We start from the raw sequence: 18,331 nt of genomic DNA on the forward strand, positions 1-18,331 counted from the left end.
TGTCCAGAGGGCAAAGGGTCCTGGATCCTGATAGGGCAGCTCAGTGCAGTATGAAAACTCCTCCTACAAGCTTTAACCAGGAACTGATGGAAGTCACAAGACTGCTATATACTGCTGATGAGAAAAGGTATTTAGCTGTTAATATTTACTAAAATAATTGCATTTCTGTGTTCTGCGTACTGTGGGAGACCAGATATGAGTGAAGGGGTTTAGTAACACTTTAACCACTTGCCGACCAGCCGCCGCAGTTGTATTGCGGCAGAATGGCACGGCTGGGCGAAACTACGTTATGTAATGTCGCTTCGCCATGTGGCTACTAGGGGGCGCACGTGCGCCCCCCGCTCTCCCTCTGAACCGATGCGAGTGCCCGGCGGTCTCGATCACCGCCGGGCTCCTGCAATCTCAAACCGTTTCCGGTTCTCTGAGGCGAGAAGTGACAGATCGTCTGTTCATACAGAGCATGAACAGCTGATCTGTTATCTTCCCTGCACAGTCCCCATCCCCCTCCAGTTAGAACACACACTAGGACACACTTAACCCCTTCACTGCCCCCTAGTGTTAACCCCTTCACCGCCAGTGACATTTTACAGTAATCAATGCATTTTTAATAGCACTGATCGCTGTATTAATGCCAGTGGTGTCAAAATTGTCCGTGTCCGCCATAATGTCACAGTCACGATTAAAATTGCAGATTGCCGCCATTACTAGTAAAAAAAAAAAAAAAAAAAAAATGCTATAAATCCATCCCCTAGTTTGTAGATGCTATAACTTTTGCGCAAACCAATCAATATACACTTATTAGCTTTTTTTTTTTAACCAAAAATATGTAGAATACATATCGGCCTAAACTGAGGAAAACTTTTTTTTTTTTTTTTAATATATATTTTTGGGGGATATTTATTATAGCAAAAAGTAAAAAAAATTATTTTTTTCAAAATTGTCGCTTTTTTTTTTTTTTGTTTGTTTATAGCGCAAAAAATAAAAATCTCAGGTGATCAAATACCACCAAAAGAAAGCTCTATTTGTGGGGAAAAAAAAGGACGTCGATTTTGTTTGGGAGCCACGTTGCACGACTGCGCAATTGTCAGTTAAAGCGACGCAGTGCCTAATCACAAAAAGTGCTCTGGTCAGGGAAGGGGGTAAAATCTTCCGGGGCTGAAGCGGTTAAGTGACTCTTGTTTGCTGTGCAAGGACAAATGAAAGAGTCACTTTAGGGAATTAAATTGGAGCACAATAACATGATTCATGGCCATAGCATACCAGTCCTTAGAATGGGCCAGCTCATTATTCTGTGAGTTTGTTGGAATGTGAATACTGGGTAGTGCTTTTAACCACAAAACTTGGCCTGAAACTTGCGTGGTCAATCCCAGCCTGAACATTTTGCCTCTAAACAATGGCAATTTTGGTTTTAAATTAAAAACTTCCATAGTATTTTGGGTATGCTGGAGGAGAATTCTAATGTGCATCCAGAAACTAGCCACAGACCACCAGTAATATGTATTTTTCAGACGTTGATGTGGTCAGTGGTGCTCTCCCGGAGTCCATTCGAATTCAGTTTGCACGAGACTTGGATTTTGCCTGCGGCCAGCACTGAGTGATGTACAAGCTTGTTTAGTGCAAAGGACAATGATGACATGAAAAGCCGAGCAACCTACAACAATCGCTTTTTATTTTGCTGAATAATTAGATCAGTGATGATTTCTGATTGGCGCTGTTGGTAGCTGCGCTTTGCAAATACCTTTTTTTGTTTTATTGAATGTATCCGCTAGCTCCAAGTGTTTGCTCTTCCAGGCATTACAATCTGAAGTTAAAGGAAACCATGGGCAAAATAAAAACTATCTGTCACAGCATTCGATTGACAAAATACTTTCTGTATTTACAAGTCCCGGGCCAGTAGATTATATATATATATATAGATCCTACTTAACTTTGGCTGTGCTTTAGACCCCAGATGTTGTGGACGATGACCTGGGTTCTAGGAATGTTTTATTTCTGTTTTACAGCTAGCTATGCAAATGCGTGCTGCAGATGTGAAACTATAACACAACCTGTAACAAATCAAGGCATCCGTGTTTGCAGAAGTACAGGGTATTTTCATAAAGACAGCCCGTGTGTCACCGGTATAACAAGTCATTTGAACCATGCTGGCATTTAGCTGATCTAAACAGTTACGCCTTGACAATAAACAAGAGGAAATCTGTTTCTCTAACTTTATATATTTTTATTTTGTTTTTTGCAGGTGCCAAGTCCATCCTGGATGCAGCCCCAACCCTACATCATGCAGCATGCTGTAAGTACCATATGGGCCAGTAAACAGTGACCCCTACAGGCCACAAATGTACTACACTGTGACACTTGTCACTCATAGCTTTTAAATCGAGAAATGTTAAAGGTTATTCGAAAACTTTTTTTTTTTTCCCCCACAGCATTACTTTTTTAAATCTATAGACTTGCTTCAATCTTGATGCAGACATCCCTGCGTGCTTGGTGGGACTTTTTTAAATGAGAATTACAAATGTGTTGCAATGTTAGATTTTTTTTTTTTTTATTATTTCTTCTTCCTGTGGTATGTGGTTACATGCCTGTTGCCAATTGACAGCAATTTCTTAAAATGCTCCTTGTGCGATGCTTTAACTATTTTAACCCACATCCTGACCCTTATCCAACCTTACCCAAACCTACACTGACTCTACAGAGATAATAAATAACTGAAGGAAAAAAAAGAAAAATTATGTGTAATAAAAATATATATGTGTGTGTGTGTATATATAATATATATTACTTTTTTTTTTTTTTTTTTTTTTTTTTAATATGTTACAAATATTGCATATTTATACAGCGCCCCCAGTGGGTGCATCTACTAGTGAAGCAAATGGTTTGGGCCAGCTTGGTCCAAACTATGAAAATTCACTAGAAACCTGGAGATAGGATTTTAAGTGGTTGTAAACCAAAGCATATCCCTCTATAGTGTGTACTTGTCTCCATCCAGAGCACTAAGTGTAATTCCTGTGTGCTGCTTTGTTCCTCTACTATCAGCATGAATAACTTCTGACATATTCTCCTGACACCAAGAGAATAAAGGTGACAGGAGAGACCTCCAGCTGATTGACAGCCTCAGCTCTGTCCTTGTGTGCTGTGTGAAGAGGGGGGTGTGTCCCTTCCCTCCAATCAGCTCTTAGAGTTCTCCTCACTGAGCTCTGCAGAGTGTAATTTCAGCTCTCCACCCCTGTTTTCTGAAAGCTTAGACAAGCTTTATAAAGTCTAAACGGCTGTAGAGGAGAGAAGACAGCAGATAAACACGTACAAATTACATAGGAGGATTTTTTTCATCTGTATATCATCTGCGGTCCGTCACTTCACTGGGTATATGTAAGGGTTTACAACCACTTTAAAGTAAAGCAAGTAAACCCCATCCTTTATTAATAAAAAAAAAAACAAAAAAAAAAAAAAACAAAACTGCAAGGCAATGGCATAATGTGCTAGTATGCATCGCTCCGAGCCACAATGACATCACTGCGTCGGGAGTCGTGGCATTGAGTGCTACCCGTGCCGTTCCTTCAGATCGCATGTGCCGCAGGCATTACCGGCTGCATGTAGTGTGAGTATCCTCTAAACAGTGCAAGTTTATAAGATATTCACTGTACCTACAGGTAAGCTTTATTATAGTCTTACCCGTTGGTTCAAGTTTATAAAAAAAAAAAAAAAAAAAAAAAAAAAGCTTTACTACCACTTTAAGGCCTTACACACAGACGTGTGAGGCTCTATCACATAAATTGCAGGCATGTTTCCCAGGGTACAGTTTCTATGTACAGCAGACTTGAGTAATGAATGAAAGCTGTATGCAGCTGTACACAGGTTTATGGGGCTACTTGCGTAATCCTGCGCATGTGTACAACTCTGGGCACATTCTGTGTCTATGGTTGTAGGACTTTATGTACCCAAGTTGCGGCATAAACCACATGCAGCCATTGGTTTCTATTGCAGCTAGAAACAATTCTAGACATAGAAATACGCCCACAATTTACATTATACGCTCTTGTGCGTGCAAGAGACCTAAATCTTTGTCAAGTGATGCCAAATAAATACTTGCTATACACGTGCCATAACTTTATGAGCTTCCATCATTAACAACTAAAGGTAGCCAATAAAGAGCATTACTCAAACGCCAAACTTTCTGCAATAATGACTCCAATATTTGCACACTGCAAATATGCCTTCATTTTTCTTAAAGTATGACTTGCGCCATAAAATCCCACTCCCCATATAAAAGCAGTTTGCAGAGCGATTCTTGGATTATGAAACCTATTGTGAGTTCCTTATTATGCTCAGACTGCATTATATGCGGCTGCTCTCTTTTTGTAATTGTTAACACACCTTCCCCGAGTAAACAGTGTCAGCGTATTTAATCATTCAGCCTTGGGGCCCCCTCCGCTCTTACATCTGTTATGCCCGCTCGCTGGGGCTGAACAGTCTGAAAGGAATTCTTCTTAAACTGGAGGAACATTAAAGCCTTGTCATTTACTCAATATTGAGACCTCTGCTTTGGGGCTTCAACATTGTAAACCCCGTCTGTCCCTACAATAGAAGCTGGGAGACACAAGTGCTCAGAATGGCTGACATCAATAAGGAACTCAATGAGTAGGCATCATTTTTAAAATGTCTGAGGAAACTTGGTTATATAGATATATCTATATCTATATCTATATCTCATAATGCACTGCATGGCCTTTGAACCCCAGTCAGCCACTTTAGTGTAAAAGTAGGGAACAGAGTAGCCATAGTGTCCTTCCTATAAAAGTCTACATTACATCTTGTCCCACACTGTCAACCGGACAGTATAGAAGGGTGCAAAACCTACAATGGCACCCTATGACTCCAAATACTAGTAAGCACTCCTTAAATTGGCTGTAAACCTCCTTAATGGGGTGTGCTGCCCTCCCCAAAATTAACCTGAGCTTCCTCTTGATCCAGCCATGTGCATGAGAGCCTTGGGTGTCCCGGGACTCTCTCTCCCCATTGGCTCCCACTGCTGTCCAAGGCAATGAGCCAATGGGAATAGAGTAGGGGCAGGGCTGAGCCACGGCTCTGTGTCCTATGGATTCATAGAGTGGGGCTCGGGATCAAGCACGTACCCGTGCCCCCATAGCTAGTGGCTTGCTATCGGGGGCACTGGTCAAGGGGGAGGAGCCAGGAGTGCTGGTGGTGGGACCTGAGAAGAAGGTGCTGCTCTATGCAAAACCACTGCACAGAGCAGGTAAGTTTAACATTTTTTTTTTTTGCTGAACCTTTGGAAACCACTTAAATCTCTGTGTATCATCTGAGACTAGTCACTTCACTGGATATACGTGAGGGTTTACAACCACTATGGGATGTGTTTTTATTTTTAAAAAAACATTGCAGGGCTATTTACCCCGTGAAACCACATGTACATTTGTTCTGTGTAAATGGGGGCAAAAACTAATGGTATTAGGCCTTTTTCTTTCTAGGTTAAATGTTCTTCCGAATCAGGTAAATTCCACATTCTGGCCACTAGATGAAACAGACTGTCTTAGTACCTAAAGGAAAAACTTTTTTTCTTAGTTTTATTTTTTTGTTTTGGAAGCATGCAGAGGGGTTTTTATTGCTTTCTGCCCTTCCCTTTAGGAAGATTAGCCCTTTCTAGCTGTCTGGTTTTCCATTATCACTAAAAGTGAAAAAATTTTGGGTCACCAGAGCAGAAGTCGAGACCCTGTTCTTTATAGTTTTAACCAGGGATTCCCTCGCTTTGGAGGGATTTTCTCTCACTTCCTGGTTTGGCTATGAGGCAGGAAGTGAAGGGAAATCTCTCTATTGGGACACAAATGGCGCAAAAAAAGGCGGGTTATAAACCCCAATCCCCCTTACTACAGCCAAAATAAGTTTTGCCTTCGTTCTGCTGTAAGATATTTTCTATTGTCTTTACTAGTGGCCATAATCTTTTAAGATTCACTCTATTCTGTATAAATGAAAAACATTCAGGCATTTGCTGGTTGACTGATCGACCTGCTATGGACACTACATATCACACATTGTCTACATTTCAAGATTCAGGCCTATTTTTGAAGGGGATATTGACGTCAAGTGTAGGCCAGGTTCCTGTACTTTTTCACATTTTATTCATAAAGTAATTTCCCCATAAAAATTATCAAGCTCAATCTCTGTATCTTTCGCTTTGCCTCAGTAACCACAAACCGCGCTTTCGTCAATTTCCTTCTTGCAGGAAAGTCTTTGAGAACACAGCACGCGCCTGCGGCCCTGTTTCCCAATTGTCACATGTTCGTTATGTTTGAAAGGGCCTATGAATGTTTCATGTAACAAGCTTCTCAAACGAATGCTACATAGGGAGATACACATTTCTTTTGTCTTCTTTTGTAGAGCCATACAGTATTTATTATCTTACAAAACAGCCAAGAACATGCAACAGAATTTAATTAATTTAAAGCAGAACTGCAGGAAAAATTGGGAGGAAAATAGAACATTTTATCGAATGAGCTTTTCAAATCACAAATAGAAAGACAAGGTGACCATCAAGTAGCATCAGAACACCCTTAAAAGCAACCTCTGTTCCGTGCCCTCCTGTAAGCGTGTTTACAGTGTTAAAGTGCATCTACAGGCTTTTTTTTTTTTTTTTTTTTAATTGTTTTTAAATCCCCCCCCCCCCCCCCCAGGCGCAGATGTGCACATGGGCTCGCCCTGGCAGTGGCCATCGGCACATCTGCTCATGTGCACGTAATTTTCCACGCATGCACAAAAACGGGGAAGGTATCTGACTTCCTGGTAGCACAGCAGAAACCCCGAGCATAAGCAGATGGACATGGAAACGGCACATGTCCAGATGTGCTGCAAGGCTCTCTTTAGACTTCAGCCCTGTGGCAAATCTGAGTACGTGGCGTTAATTTTGTAAGAGGGGAAGCAGGGCAAAACATGACCTTAGGGTGAAGGTCCACTTTAAGGGGCCCCTGTCAGGATTTTATGGCCGTATGTGTCCCCAATTAGGAGCAGTCTTTCTTTATATTTGTCCTGGTGACCATGTCACTGAAAGTGAGCAAAAATTATAATTTTGAGTTCTCACCAGAAAAGGAATAGAGGTGAACTCAATAAAAGGGGATACGTCCGGTGGCAGCAATCTAGAAGGACCTTTCCCTCACTTTCCTGTCTATGGCACAAGAAGTGACGGAAAATGTCCCATTTGGGGAGATGGCAAAACTGACATGGGTTTTAACCCTACCCTATGCTATCCAAAATAGAAAAAAAAGAATTTGGCTTTGGAATATCTAATTGACTCTCCCTCTCTCATTGCAAATGCTGCTGTATATGAGGCAGCTAAGATGAAGGTACTTTTCAGAAGTTATTTGTGGCATGTAAAAATACATTTATTTTTCTTGCCAGGAGTTCAGCTGGTAAAATTGTATCTTGGCGTCTAAGGTGGGGAGTGTAAATCTGCCATTTTTTGTCTGGGCTTCCCCCACATTGCATCAGTATGGCTGATGCATGAAGCGCAGGATACAAATTTTGGTTCTAGCAATGAGTGATTTTTTTTTTTTTTTTTTACGTTTCTCATCCGGGCCTCCTTGGCCGCTGCGCCGGTGGATCCGGGCCTCCTTGGCCGCTGCGCCGGTGGATCCGGGCCTCCTTGGCCGCTGCGCCGGTGGATCCGGGCCTCCTTGGCCGTCAGATACTGGACCTCACCCTTTCCTATACTCCATGACCTAGAAGGAACATATCTCTCTATCCCTCAGATAGCTGAGATCAAAATAATTATCAGTCAGCACAGGCAAAGCACATGACATTATAAGCTCACAAGCTTTCTGGAAGATCAATAGTTGTTTTCTTGTTTAATCGTTCATTGGAGAATTTTTAAGTAGGAAACTGTACAAAAGTTGCATAGTCATACTACAAATTTACAGTTGGACAATACAGTCATGCGATTGTCTGACACCGATGTACACGCAGTAACATTACAATTATTTTTTATAACTATTAAACAGATATAACCAAACCCCTTGAATGGTTTATTTAACAGACCAAAAGGAAGGGAGCAGATTTGAGAAGTTCTGCTTTAGGGTTTACATAACCTAAGATTTCTATTTTATTTTTATTTTTTTTTCCAATGGTACTTTTTTCTAAACTGAAATATCTCATTAAGGTTAATTATACTACAGATAGTCAGCGCAGCACTAGAAAAAAATAAACTAATAAACTTTGCAATTCATATGTAGCCAATGCAACTCCTATTGGATATGATACATCTAATAAACAACATGAAGTCCCAGTTCATATAAAAAGTAAAGCTTTAAAGGGACTTGTGACCCTAAAGTGACATTAAACTCTGGTGTACAAAAGAATGCTATTTGAGTGTTCACTCAAAACATCCCTGCTATTGCTCTCAGCCTCATCCAAATCTCCAATTTATTTATTTTTTATTCTATTTTATTTTTTTGCGATGTGATCTGACTTCCTGTTAGAGGGTGGATCTTCCTTCTCCTTGGCCCCACTGTATGTAGGAACATAGGCACCTTCTCTTGCTCACTCCCAAGATGGACACTAGGTTTGTCAATGTGCATAGAGCCGTGTATGTGACTGCAACTAGAGCTGACGTGATCAGTAGTTTCACTTTGCAAGCTGGCTTAAGGAAAGACTGAACCAATATTCACACATACGGGATGCAGGAATCCGCTCTGCTGTGTCAATGTATTCTGAAAGTGTAACTCCCTCACTGTTAGAATATATCAGTACTGCTGATCAAAACAAAAATTTTCAACAATCTATCGATCAACTTCTTATGAATGGGAACAGCCATACATGGATCAAAATTTGGCTAGTTCCTGCTGAACTGGCCAAATTTCAGTCTATGTATGGTATGGCCAGCTTAATGCGCACTGCCTGTTCCAAACAGATATGAGGGGAAGAAGGTTCAGCAGTTCAGTGGATGTTACAAGGGGGGCAAAAAGATTAAAGAAGATTTAGAGATTAAGGATATGGTTTAGTGTCACTTTAAGGGCATGTGCGTTTTTGATGCATTCCTGTGTTTTGAGGGCACGCTATAAAGAAATTGGAACATCCCCAAAACATGTAGACCCAGAACGTGAGTAACATGCACGGGAAATGCACATAATGTATAGGTGTGAGCATTGATACCCAGGTGACTGTAGTAAATCACTCTATGCTACATTGGTGCACACCACTCATTCCCTTAATAAATACAACCGTAGCAGATCATGGAGGTAGGAGACAGTGAGAATCTTGAGCAGAAACCATCATGAATACAACTTTTAATTTTTTTTTTTTTTTTTGTGAACAATAGCATATGATTTTTAGTATTCATGAATCTAGCAAGCAGTGCTTTAGCCTCCTTTTTCCATATTTTATGTTATTTTCTTGCCACCTGTTCCAAAAAGCCTGATATTTACAGATCTCAGTAGCTCAAGCTTAAATGTAAACAAGCTCCCTCTTTGGTGGTAGGATCATCCTTTTACAAATTTGGTTTTAGGGAAATGGTACAAGGGTCATTAAAAACCCACTTCTGTAAATCCCTAAAGAGTTTCCTTTTATTGAATGTGCTTTGATAAATTGTGTAGGAGTGGATAGTGGTTTAATCTTCTTTTATTTTCTTGTTTAGGGAGCTGTCTTAACTCCCTCCATGGACCATACCATGTCACTACAGCCTACATCGATGATGAGCCCTCTGTCCCAGCAGATGGGTCATCTGTCATTAAGCAGCAGTGGAACAGTAAGTGGCCTCTTCATTGTTTTGTGTCATAGGAAACTGTATGACTACACTCTATAGATGTTTGTAATGAGCTTCTTTACACTGTGGGAGCCAATACTGCTGTATGGAATAGGTAAATTATCACAAACGCAGATGAGTCTTGGTGCTTTGGGAAGATTGGTGGCTTATTTTGGGAATGGTGAGACTTGGATGAAAATAAATTTTCCCTTTTCTGGAAAGAACTGTTGGCTTAGCGATGATCAAAGAGGAAATTGTGCTGAGCCTGAATGTTTTATGACTTTTTAATGCACATTCAAGGAGAAAAGCAGATAATGGGAAGCTGATTGATTTCCTTGTAACTTTCAAAATGAGACCTGCCCTCCACGCTGCATCTCCAATTCATAATTTATTCAAACGTTCCTTTAGAACAACCAGGTTTCTTTAGTGGACCTAGCATCAGATATATATTTTTTCATGTTAAGTGCATGCATGCTAATGTATTACCTCTCAATGATCGAGGTAATCTGCCTGGCAATATACCTTTTTGTGTGCTTTATGATCAGAAGGATGGAATCATTCTTGTTCAGATGTAGCCAGGGTCTGCATCTACCTTAACTAAGATGGTGGATCAGAGATGAGACAATCCTGTACATTCTGGTACCAGCACAGTACTTGGTGGTGGTCACAAATGTGAGACAGAGCAGCCCCCACTTCAGCCTCTCTTATTATGACTTGCTTTAAAATAACAACGTAGACTGACCAATGGGGGAGAGGCGTTTTCTTCCTAGGCAAAAGTCAGTGGGCTGGCGATCAAGGCCCTTTTTTTTTTTTTTTTTTTTTTTTGTAATTTGCTGTTCTTATATATTGGGAATTGTCAAGAATTCTTGCAGATTTGTAAAATTACTGATGTTTACTTTTACTAGCTATGTCTGTCTAGAACTTAAGCAGGGACATGTCTGCTCCTGTGTTTTTATTCTTGCCCACCTGCTGTTGAGACTCTACAGAGGTCTCACGCTTGCTTTCGGCTTTCTTCATTGAAACTGGAATATTAAACCCCCATTAAAATCAGAGATCGAAAATGTAGGTTCAAAGAAATCTAACTTTTTTTTCTCTAAGGCAGTGGTTCTCAACTTCTGTCCTCAGGACCCACTAACAGACCAGATTATAAGTATTACCTTGGGGAGATGCAGACAAGAATACTGCAATCACTGTGCAGCAAATGATCTCACCTGTGATGTATTTCAGTTATCTTGCGAATCTGGCCTGTTGGTGGGTCTTGAGTACAGGAGTTGAGAACCACTGTTCTAAGGGGTGCGTTTTTGAACTAAACTATTTGAGCAGCTTCAGACAGCATAGATCCCTTCCACTCACATAGGCTTATGGCTTATAGGAGAGCCTAAAATCAAAAGCCTTTTACACTGAGACATTGCTGGCATTAAACCTCATTGACTCAGAAAACCAAGAAATGCTTGAAGCAGCTTCATGCAGTTTAGCAATAAATCAGAAGCAATTTAGAAAGATCTGAAGCACCTCTGAAGAATCTCAATGGTGGCTCAAATTTGTCACAAATGCAAGCTGAATACGCATGAAGGAAATGCCGCATTGACCCATCTACACGAGCCCCAAAAGTGCCTATACTTCTACTCGTAGTCTGCTAATCTGGTCCCTTTTAGCTAGATTGGGTGACCACTTCATCTCTGTGAGCACCTGCAGAGTCTCCGCTACTAGGTCTCCAGATGGGCTACAACACTTTTTCCAGGTTAATGCTGGCTTATCAAGAGATAATGTTAATGTTGGAAATCAAGAGATGGCCAATCCTTCCCTATCACACGGTCACAGACAGCCATACAAGCATTGTGTTTATGCCTGCAGCCAGCTTAAAAGAAATGTTAAAGTAGAACTAGAGGCAAAACTTTTTTTCATTTTAGATAGAGCAAAGGAGGATTAAAACCCCTGTCAGATTTTTTTTTTTTTTTTTTTTTTTTAACATCTGTATACCACTGGCAAGATTTCCCTTCACTTCCAGTCCCATAGCTAAACAGGAAGTGAGAGGAAATCCCTGCAAAGTAAGGGAATTCCTTGGGACCCCCCCTCAGGTCCCCAGAACCAGTATCCCCATTGGAAGATTTCCTCTCTAATACTTTTCTGGGGACAACCCAAAATTTGTGATCTTCTACTTTCACTTTCAATGATCATTGTAAACAGGACACACAGGGAGGGTGAATCCCTTTAACGGGGGCACAGACGGCAATAAAAACTTGGTAGATGTTCTAATCCCTCTCCACTCTATCCAAAACTGAATAAAAAAGTTTTGCCTTTAGTTGTATTTTAAACTGGCTGTACAGATTTATTTTTTATTTTTTTTTGTTCAGCCTGAAAGCTGAATGAAAAGTAGCAGATTCCTTTTTCAATGCTAACAGCATGGATGGACAAGTCCGCCATGCTAGGCTATCGTACCATCTACTAACAGCCACCACATGCAGCTGTCCTTATACCCAAACAGTGGCTGCATCTGATTGGCCAACAATTTTCTGCCTGGCTTTGTTTTTCAGTTGAAGGATGAGGGGCAGGAAGAGCCAACAGAGCCATCCACGTTGTGGATTTTGGTAGGTTCTTCAACAACTAGTTGAAACTCTTGGTGTATGGATAGCTTTAACCTTGACAAATGATTCCAGGTGAACACCAAGATAAGAGTATCATCCTGGGTCTCAGCAGGTCACATGTGTGTTGGTCAGGTTGTTAAACTGTCGGTAGCTAAAAAGATTTCACTGATGAAAGCAAGGAGCGGGGCAGTGGTAATACCACACCTATGCATATAATGGAACCCCCACTGTTGCTTATGACTCCTCTAATTAACTTTCACCAAACACTGATCAGTAACACAAGCATACGGGCGCAGTTAGGTAGCTGGCGCAACACCCAGTTGATGGCAGTGAATGGTATTCTCTAATGCAGAGATGTAGAGAGATGAGAGCTTCTTAAAAGTTGAGGTAGTGTCTTCCTGGAACCCTACAGACTAGATGGTTATTCTACCCATGTCATGAATTTGGTGCCTTGGCTGTCATGTCTCCGTTCATAGGTCATCTTCGATAAACACATACTGTTGTGCTTCTGCATAGAAATGTGAAATTATGTGATATTCCATACTGCAGAGGAATCACTGCTGTATTGATGGATATAGACTCTTATATCTTCACACAAAAGGCACTAAAGCTTGCCACTTGCATGAAGACCAGGCAGCCTGACCTGGCTTAAAGTAGATGTACAGTAAATTACATATGTAACTCCTTCTAGTTAGGCTGCTGGGCTAAATTTGGGAGATCAGCTCCTGGGACAGTGAGTAGGGCCTGATTTGTGACTTTCATGTGTGACAGCAGTTTAGAGAAAATTAGTCAGAAGCTAAACTCCTGTTTTTGTTATTTGGAGTATCTTGATCCGTCTCCTGTTCCAAGATACTCGGCAATAAATTCTAAAAAGCCACCCCCCTTGACCTAGCCTGTATTGTCACTGTCCATGGAAATGTGGTTTTGACTGGCAGCCTGTGCACTAGCAAGGGAGACCTGGGTACATGATCAGCGGCAAAAAATTGATGCTATGACAAGGCCATGTGAATACCCCCCCACCCCCACCCCCCCAACAAACAATTGCTTATACCACTGGGGGGGGTTCCCCTCCTAGACCCTCACCCACCCCTATCTTCACATTGCCTTGTCAGATTTACTAATTTCATAATTTTCATCCAATGAATGGATTTTTTTTTTCCACTGGTAGGCTCAGTAGAAGCACATTTCCTTTGTGGGGTGTGGTTTTTTTTTTTTTTTTTTTGTATGTATAATATAGATGCTCTTCCCCTATAATTAGGGTGAGGCACCACTTGGAATACCACTCTTAGGATTCATATTCAAATTGGGTTTCTTGCATAGGTTCTCACTTGTGCAGGTGAGGGCATGCAAACTGCTCTTTAGCAGACACCCAAGGGTACCATGTGGTTTCCATGCGACTGCAGCCAGCGGTTGTCGCAGGGGAGAAGCCTGAGTGCCAGTAAAGGATGAACCATGGGAGCCTATAGGGGACATCACTGCTCCTGGAATTCCCAGCCGTTGTCTAGCGCTCTTCTCCTGTGCGGCTGCTGCTGACTTACTGAGGTTACATGACTGGAGCGGGCTGAATATGGGTGTACATCAGAGGTAGGCAACCTTTTGAGTTCTAGCTGAACAACTTGAAAGCAAACAAAGATCACTAGGGATCGGCACCACTTTTCTCTTCTTCAAGGCCTAACTAAATTGTAAGGAAAAATATAATAACAAATGTCACTGTAAAAGTATAAACTTTGCCTACCTTTTTAAAAGTGGATGGTGGCAGTAGTTTAATTTTTATTTATTTTCTTTTTACGAGTCCTGTTGGGGGGGAATTTGGTGAAATTAGGGTTCTGAACAGACTAACTTTTGAGTATAGGACTGAGGATAGATTCCCCAGCCCCTTTCTCTCCAGCCTCAGCTGCACTGGACAGTAAATGGTGAAACGCTCTCTGCTGAGCAGCTTACTGTTCATTTTACAAACTCAAGCATGGTAAACAGTTTATTATGCTTTAGTTATGAATGAACACAATACCGATCACTTACTGTGTTCATTCAAAAAAGGTAGGAGCAGGTAAATGGCATATATACCTGCTCCTTCCCCCACTCTCTATCCTGAAACGATCCCCTGCAGAAGCCGGTGGGAGGGGAGAGGAGGGAAGCTGGCAGCGCTGCCGGAAAGAGGCCTCCCCCTCTCTCCAGGAAGCAGAAAGAGTGGCATTAACTGGTACCGAGTGCTGTCAGGAGGAAGAGGAGGAGAAGCCGGCTTTCAGCTGCTGCAGGAAGAAAATGCAGATTGGTTCCAGTAAATGCCGCCCCTCCTGTCCAGGTTCCAGGAGTCGGCAAGGATGGTTAGCAGTCTACCGGTCACCTGCTCATGATCAATTGGTTGCCGACCACTGCTGTACATCTTTCTTACACACGTTAGTCAGCATAGGTGGAAGAAGCATTTTTTGGACTAGTTAGATTTAGCCTGGATATCTGCTTTAAGTGTGATGCACTAGTATCCTGACAATACTATACCCATACTATACACCAGGGGTCTTCAAACTACGGCCCTCCAGTTGTTCAGGAACTACAATTCCCATCATGCCTATGAATGTCAGTTTTACAATGCCTTGTGGGATGTGTAGTTCTGCAACAGCTGGAGAGCCGTAGTTTGAAGATTCCTGCTATACACCATAGATTAATTAGACTAATCCTATAATAAACTGATGTAAAAAAAAAATGGGCAGAAAGCTGGAAGCTCAAATATATTTTTTCTGTCTTCTGAATATTTAATGTGCTTTTTTTTTAATTTTATTTTAGTATATGCCTGCCACAACAGCTATGCAAGGAGCGTATATACCGCAGTACACACACGTCCAAACAGCTGCCGTCTCTGTGGAGGTCAGTATTAATGTCTGGCTTAGGTCAAAGTGCTGAAATAAACTGAACAGATCAGGCCTGACTTGAATGCCAGAGTGAGATGTCTGGTCACAAACCTGAGCAATTCAAAAGGAGCTCGGGGTGAAAAAAAACATTAGAATAAGTTACCAATGGTGAAACGGCATGTTTGAATAATCCTGAGATCTAAGCAGCTGATGTATCTAAAGCATAATTTTTCTTGAAGTCAAACTTGGCCCCGCCCCTCCTACCACCCTATTGATCCTTTAAGATGGATTCCCTCACTGACCAGTTGAGAGGCAGCCGGGGGTCAGCCCAAGGTTGACTTTTACAGGGAAGATGGACAATTTGACATGCAGCTTTCATTAAAAGTAACTTCAGCTCAGGCTTTTTTTTTTTTTAATCATATGCTAAGTGCGAATTGAAAAGGTTTGTGACAGGTTTATTGAACGTGATCAACCTTGTCAATCTTAGTAGAATAAATAAAGCATTTTTTTTTTAAGCTTTTAAACCTTGTATAGACCAGGGGGAAGGTATGTATGCAGAATCCCTAGTATTTTACATCATGGTTTAGTGTTATTTCTAGAGGAAATATTAGAATCTCTGTATATGACTGTCATTCAGCTCACCACACTCCCAGACCTAGAGGGTAAAACTTCAGATCTATAGATAAAATATTCAAAGCATAGAAGATCATGCAAAATATATAGTCAACAATAGCCAGAGCAGAACAATGGGCTTTGCCTCAGACTGGCTTTGCTTTCCCTGTACAAATAATCAATCGAGTAGATAGGCCTATGATGATTGATGGTGCTCATACTATAGAGGGTAGCCTGACCACGTTTTATCCCATTTGGGATTCTGGTTACACTGAGGATAAATCCTGGCATTTTCAACATATAGCCGCGCTTTGATAGAAATTACCATTTTGCTCTCATACTTACATTTTTCCTATTTGTGTTCACAACAATTATATCCACTCGCGTGTTATTTCACAGCTCATTATGGCCGTTATTTTCCTTGTTCAACCATTTGGGATACAGTGATGGTTTTCATTGCTTCCACTTAGTAATAAGCAGGACCACTGTTAGAAACTATGGGGACCCGTAAGCCTTCCTGACAGGGCCCACCCATCCCCGTCTACACGCCACACATCTCCCTGTTGTGTGTAGCGAAACATTGGCACTGACTTTATCCCCCTGCGTCCCAAAAATGGAAAAAGTAGTCCCACCTCTTGGGCCCCTCTGACCTGATGGGAACCAGAGAAATGTAATTTAAGCTTTAAGCAAGTAGGAATGGGGGTGCAGTCTAGTAAATCCATTAATTTAGACAGAAATGAACAATACAGTTGCCCTGGGCCCCCCTGTTTAGCTGATGAGGCCTGGGCCCAGTACAGCAGGACCAGTTGTACTGCCTTATCAGCAGCCCTGGCAATAGGGCCACATGCACGCTGATGAACTTACAACACCATCTTTACGATTGTGGTTAGTTTTTTTTTTTTTTTTTTGTTTGTTTGCAAAATGCAGCTTTATGTGTATTTTTTTTCTCACCAGGAGCAAAGTGTGCATAAGGCCTACTCGACCACACGTCTTTGTGTCCCCCCATTCAATGTGCTGGTTGAACACAAAATAATCTCTGGGTTGCTTAAAGCGGGGTTCCCATTTAAAAAAAAAAAAAAAAAAAAAAAAATTTAAAGTCAGCAGCTACAAATACTGCAGCTGCTGACTTTTAATCGGACACTTGCCTGTCCCTGGGTCCAGCGATGCGGGGGATCGAAGCCCCGCTCGCCCCCCCCCTCCGCTCGGCGGCGCCGGCATTTTAACTGTGGATACGCAAGCCGTGCGCCGTCACTGGCCCTGCAATCATCTGGGACCGGTCACATGTACCAGATGATTGACAAGAGAGGGTGGAGAAGCGATCTCTCCGATAGGTTTTTTTTTTTTTTGTTTGTTTTTTTTTTCCAGAAGGCTAAATGGGAATAAAAACTGACTGCTCATTTCGGAGCTGTTGTTAGTACAGTGATCTCCCCTGCTGTGCTATTGTGTTCTGACACTCTGGTCTGCTGATCATGAGCTGGTTGGCAGACCTTTTTCGGGAATGGTCGGCTTCTGTCAGACCGACTGCCGTACACACAAGGCCGAATGTCGGACGATTTTCTATTGAACTGACCGATGGCGCCTGACATTCTGCCCGTGTGTATGGGGGTTTAGACTGTGAGAGGAAGGGGCTCAGCTAAGCTCTACTGCTTGGCACTCTGCTATTCAACCTTGCTTACAAGAGGGGAGAGCATAGGGATGAGCTCAGCAATATACTTCTGCTCCTTCCTTGTCCAGTGAGAACTTGCTGTGGCTTCAGGAGTCGGGGGTGGGGGGTGGGGGGTATGCACATAGCTTACAGCTATATAAGTAAGGTTGAATTTTATGTGGGCTATCATGAAATAAATAAATGCGGAGGATTTACTTTTAAAATGTGTCCTTACATAAAATACTCTGCAGCTTACCTTTTTTAAATAAGATCGCTTAAAAAAATTGCTTACTTGGAAGGAAGTTGTATCCTGTTTGTCTTTATACCAGTCTCATTGCTATAATAATAATGTGTCATTTCTTCCAGGAACCCAACCAAACCCAGTCAGTGACAGTAGAGACGTCTAGTGAACATTCTCCATACACCTATCAACAGAACAAGTAACTCTAAAAGGTGAGGAAAGAGTATACTTTGGAAAAGACCTAAAAATTATTTCTTAGGAGTGAAATTTCTAAATAGTAAAAAGTATATTCAGAAGACCTCTCATTACATCCCTTGGTCCCTGTTTTTTCCCTCCATTCATTGATGTTGCTCCTGTGATTTATATTACCCTTGGGGACATGTTTCCTGCGGTTTACCATATGCCTCCTCTTGTTCTGATTGGCTGTTGTGCTGTGTTTTTTGTGCTATATTGCATGCTGTGTTCCAGGGAACATGAAAGCATAAGCGTACTATAATACATTTTATATAAGTGACTATCCAGGAAAATTTGCTAGATGGGCAGTATTGCCAGTATATTCAAACCGGTGATTGTAAATATTGGACTTAACGATTGTTCAGCAACATAAAGTAACAAATCTGTGATTGGCTTTCAATAGATCTTCTGTTCTAGACAAAT

The 18,331-nt window shown here is 41.6% G+C and overlaps 1 protein-coding gene across 10 annotated transcripts in view; it reads left to right on the top strand.

The window, feature by feature from the left end:
• Positions 1 to 18,331, top strand: part of RBMS1 (RNA binding motif single stranded interacting protein 1) — a 531,713-nt gene that overhangs the window by 498,104 nt on the left and 15,278 nt on the right. For 5 of the 10 annotated variants that reach the window (XM_073634059.1, XM_073634061.1, XM_073634058.1 and 2 more), the window contains exons 10-14: positions 2,240 to 2,290; positions 9,638 to 9,748; positions 12,280 to 12,333; positions 15,112 to 15,192; positions 17,800 to 17,886. In XM_073634059.1, coding sequence (XP_073490160.1) covers positions 2,240 to 2,290; positions 9,638 to 9,748; positions 12,280 to 12,333; positions 15,112 to 15,192; positions 17,800 to 17,877 — 375 coding nt within the window. In that variant the 3' untranslated portion in view covers positions 17,878 to 17,886. The remainder of the gene's footprint in view (positions 1 to 2,239; positions 2,291 to 9,637; positions 9,749 to 12,279; positions 12,334 to 15,111; positions 15,193 to 17,799; positions 17,887 to 18,331) is intronic. The other 5 variants (XM_073634065.1, XM_073634063.1, XM_073634064.1 and 2 more) reach the window with 1 other exon arrangement.

Source organism: Aquarana catesbeiana, linkage group LG06 (assembly GCF_042186555.1).
Source record: "Aquarana catesbeiana isolate 2022-GZ linkage group LG06, ASM4218655v1, whole genome shotgun sequence".
NCBI classification, from domain to species: Eukaryota; Metazoa; Chordata; class Amphibia; order Anura; family Ranidae; genus Aquarana; species Aquarana catesbeiana.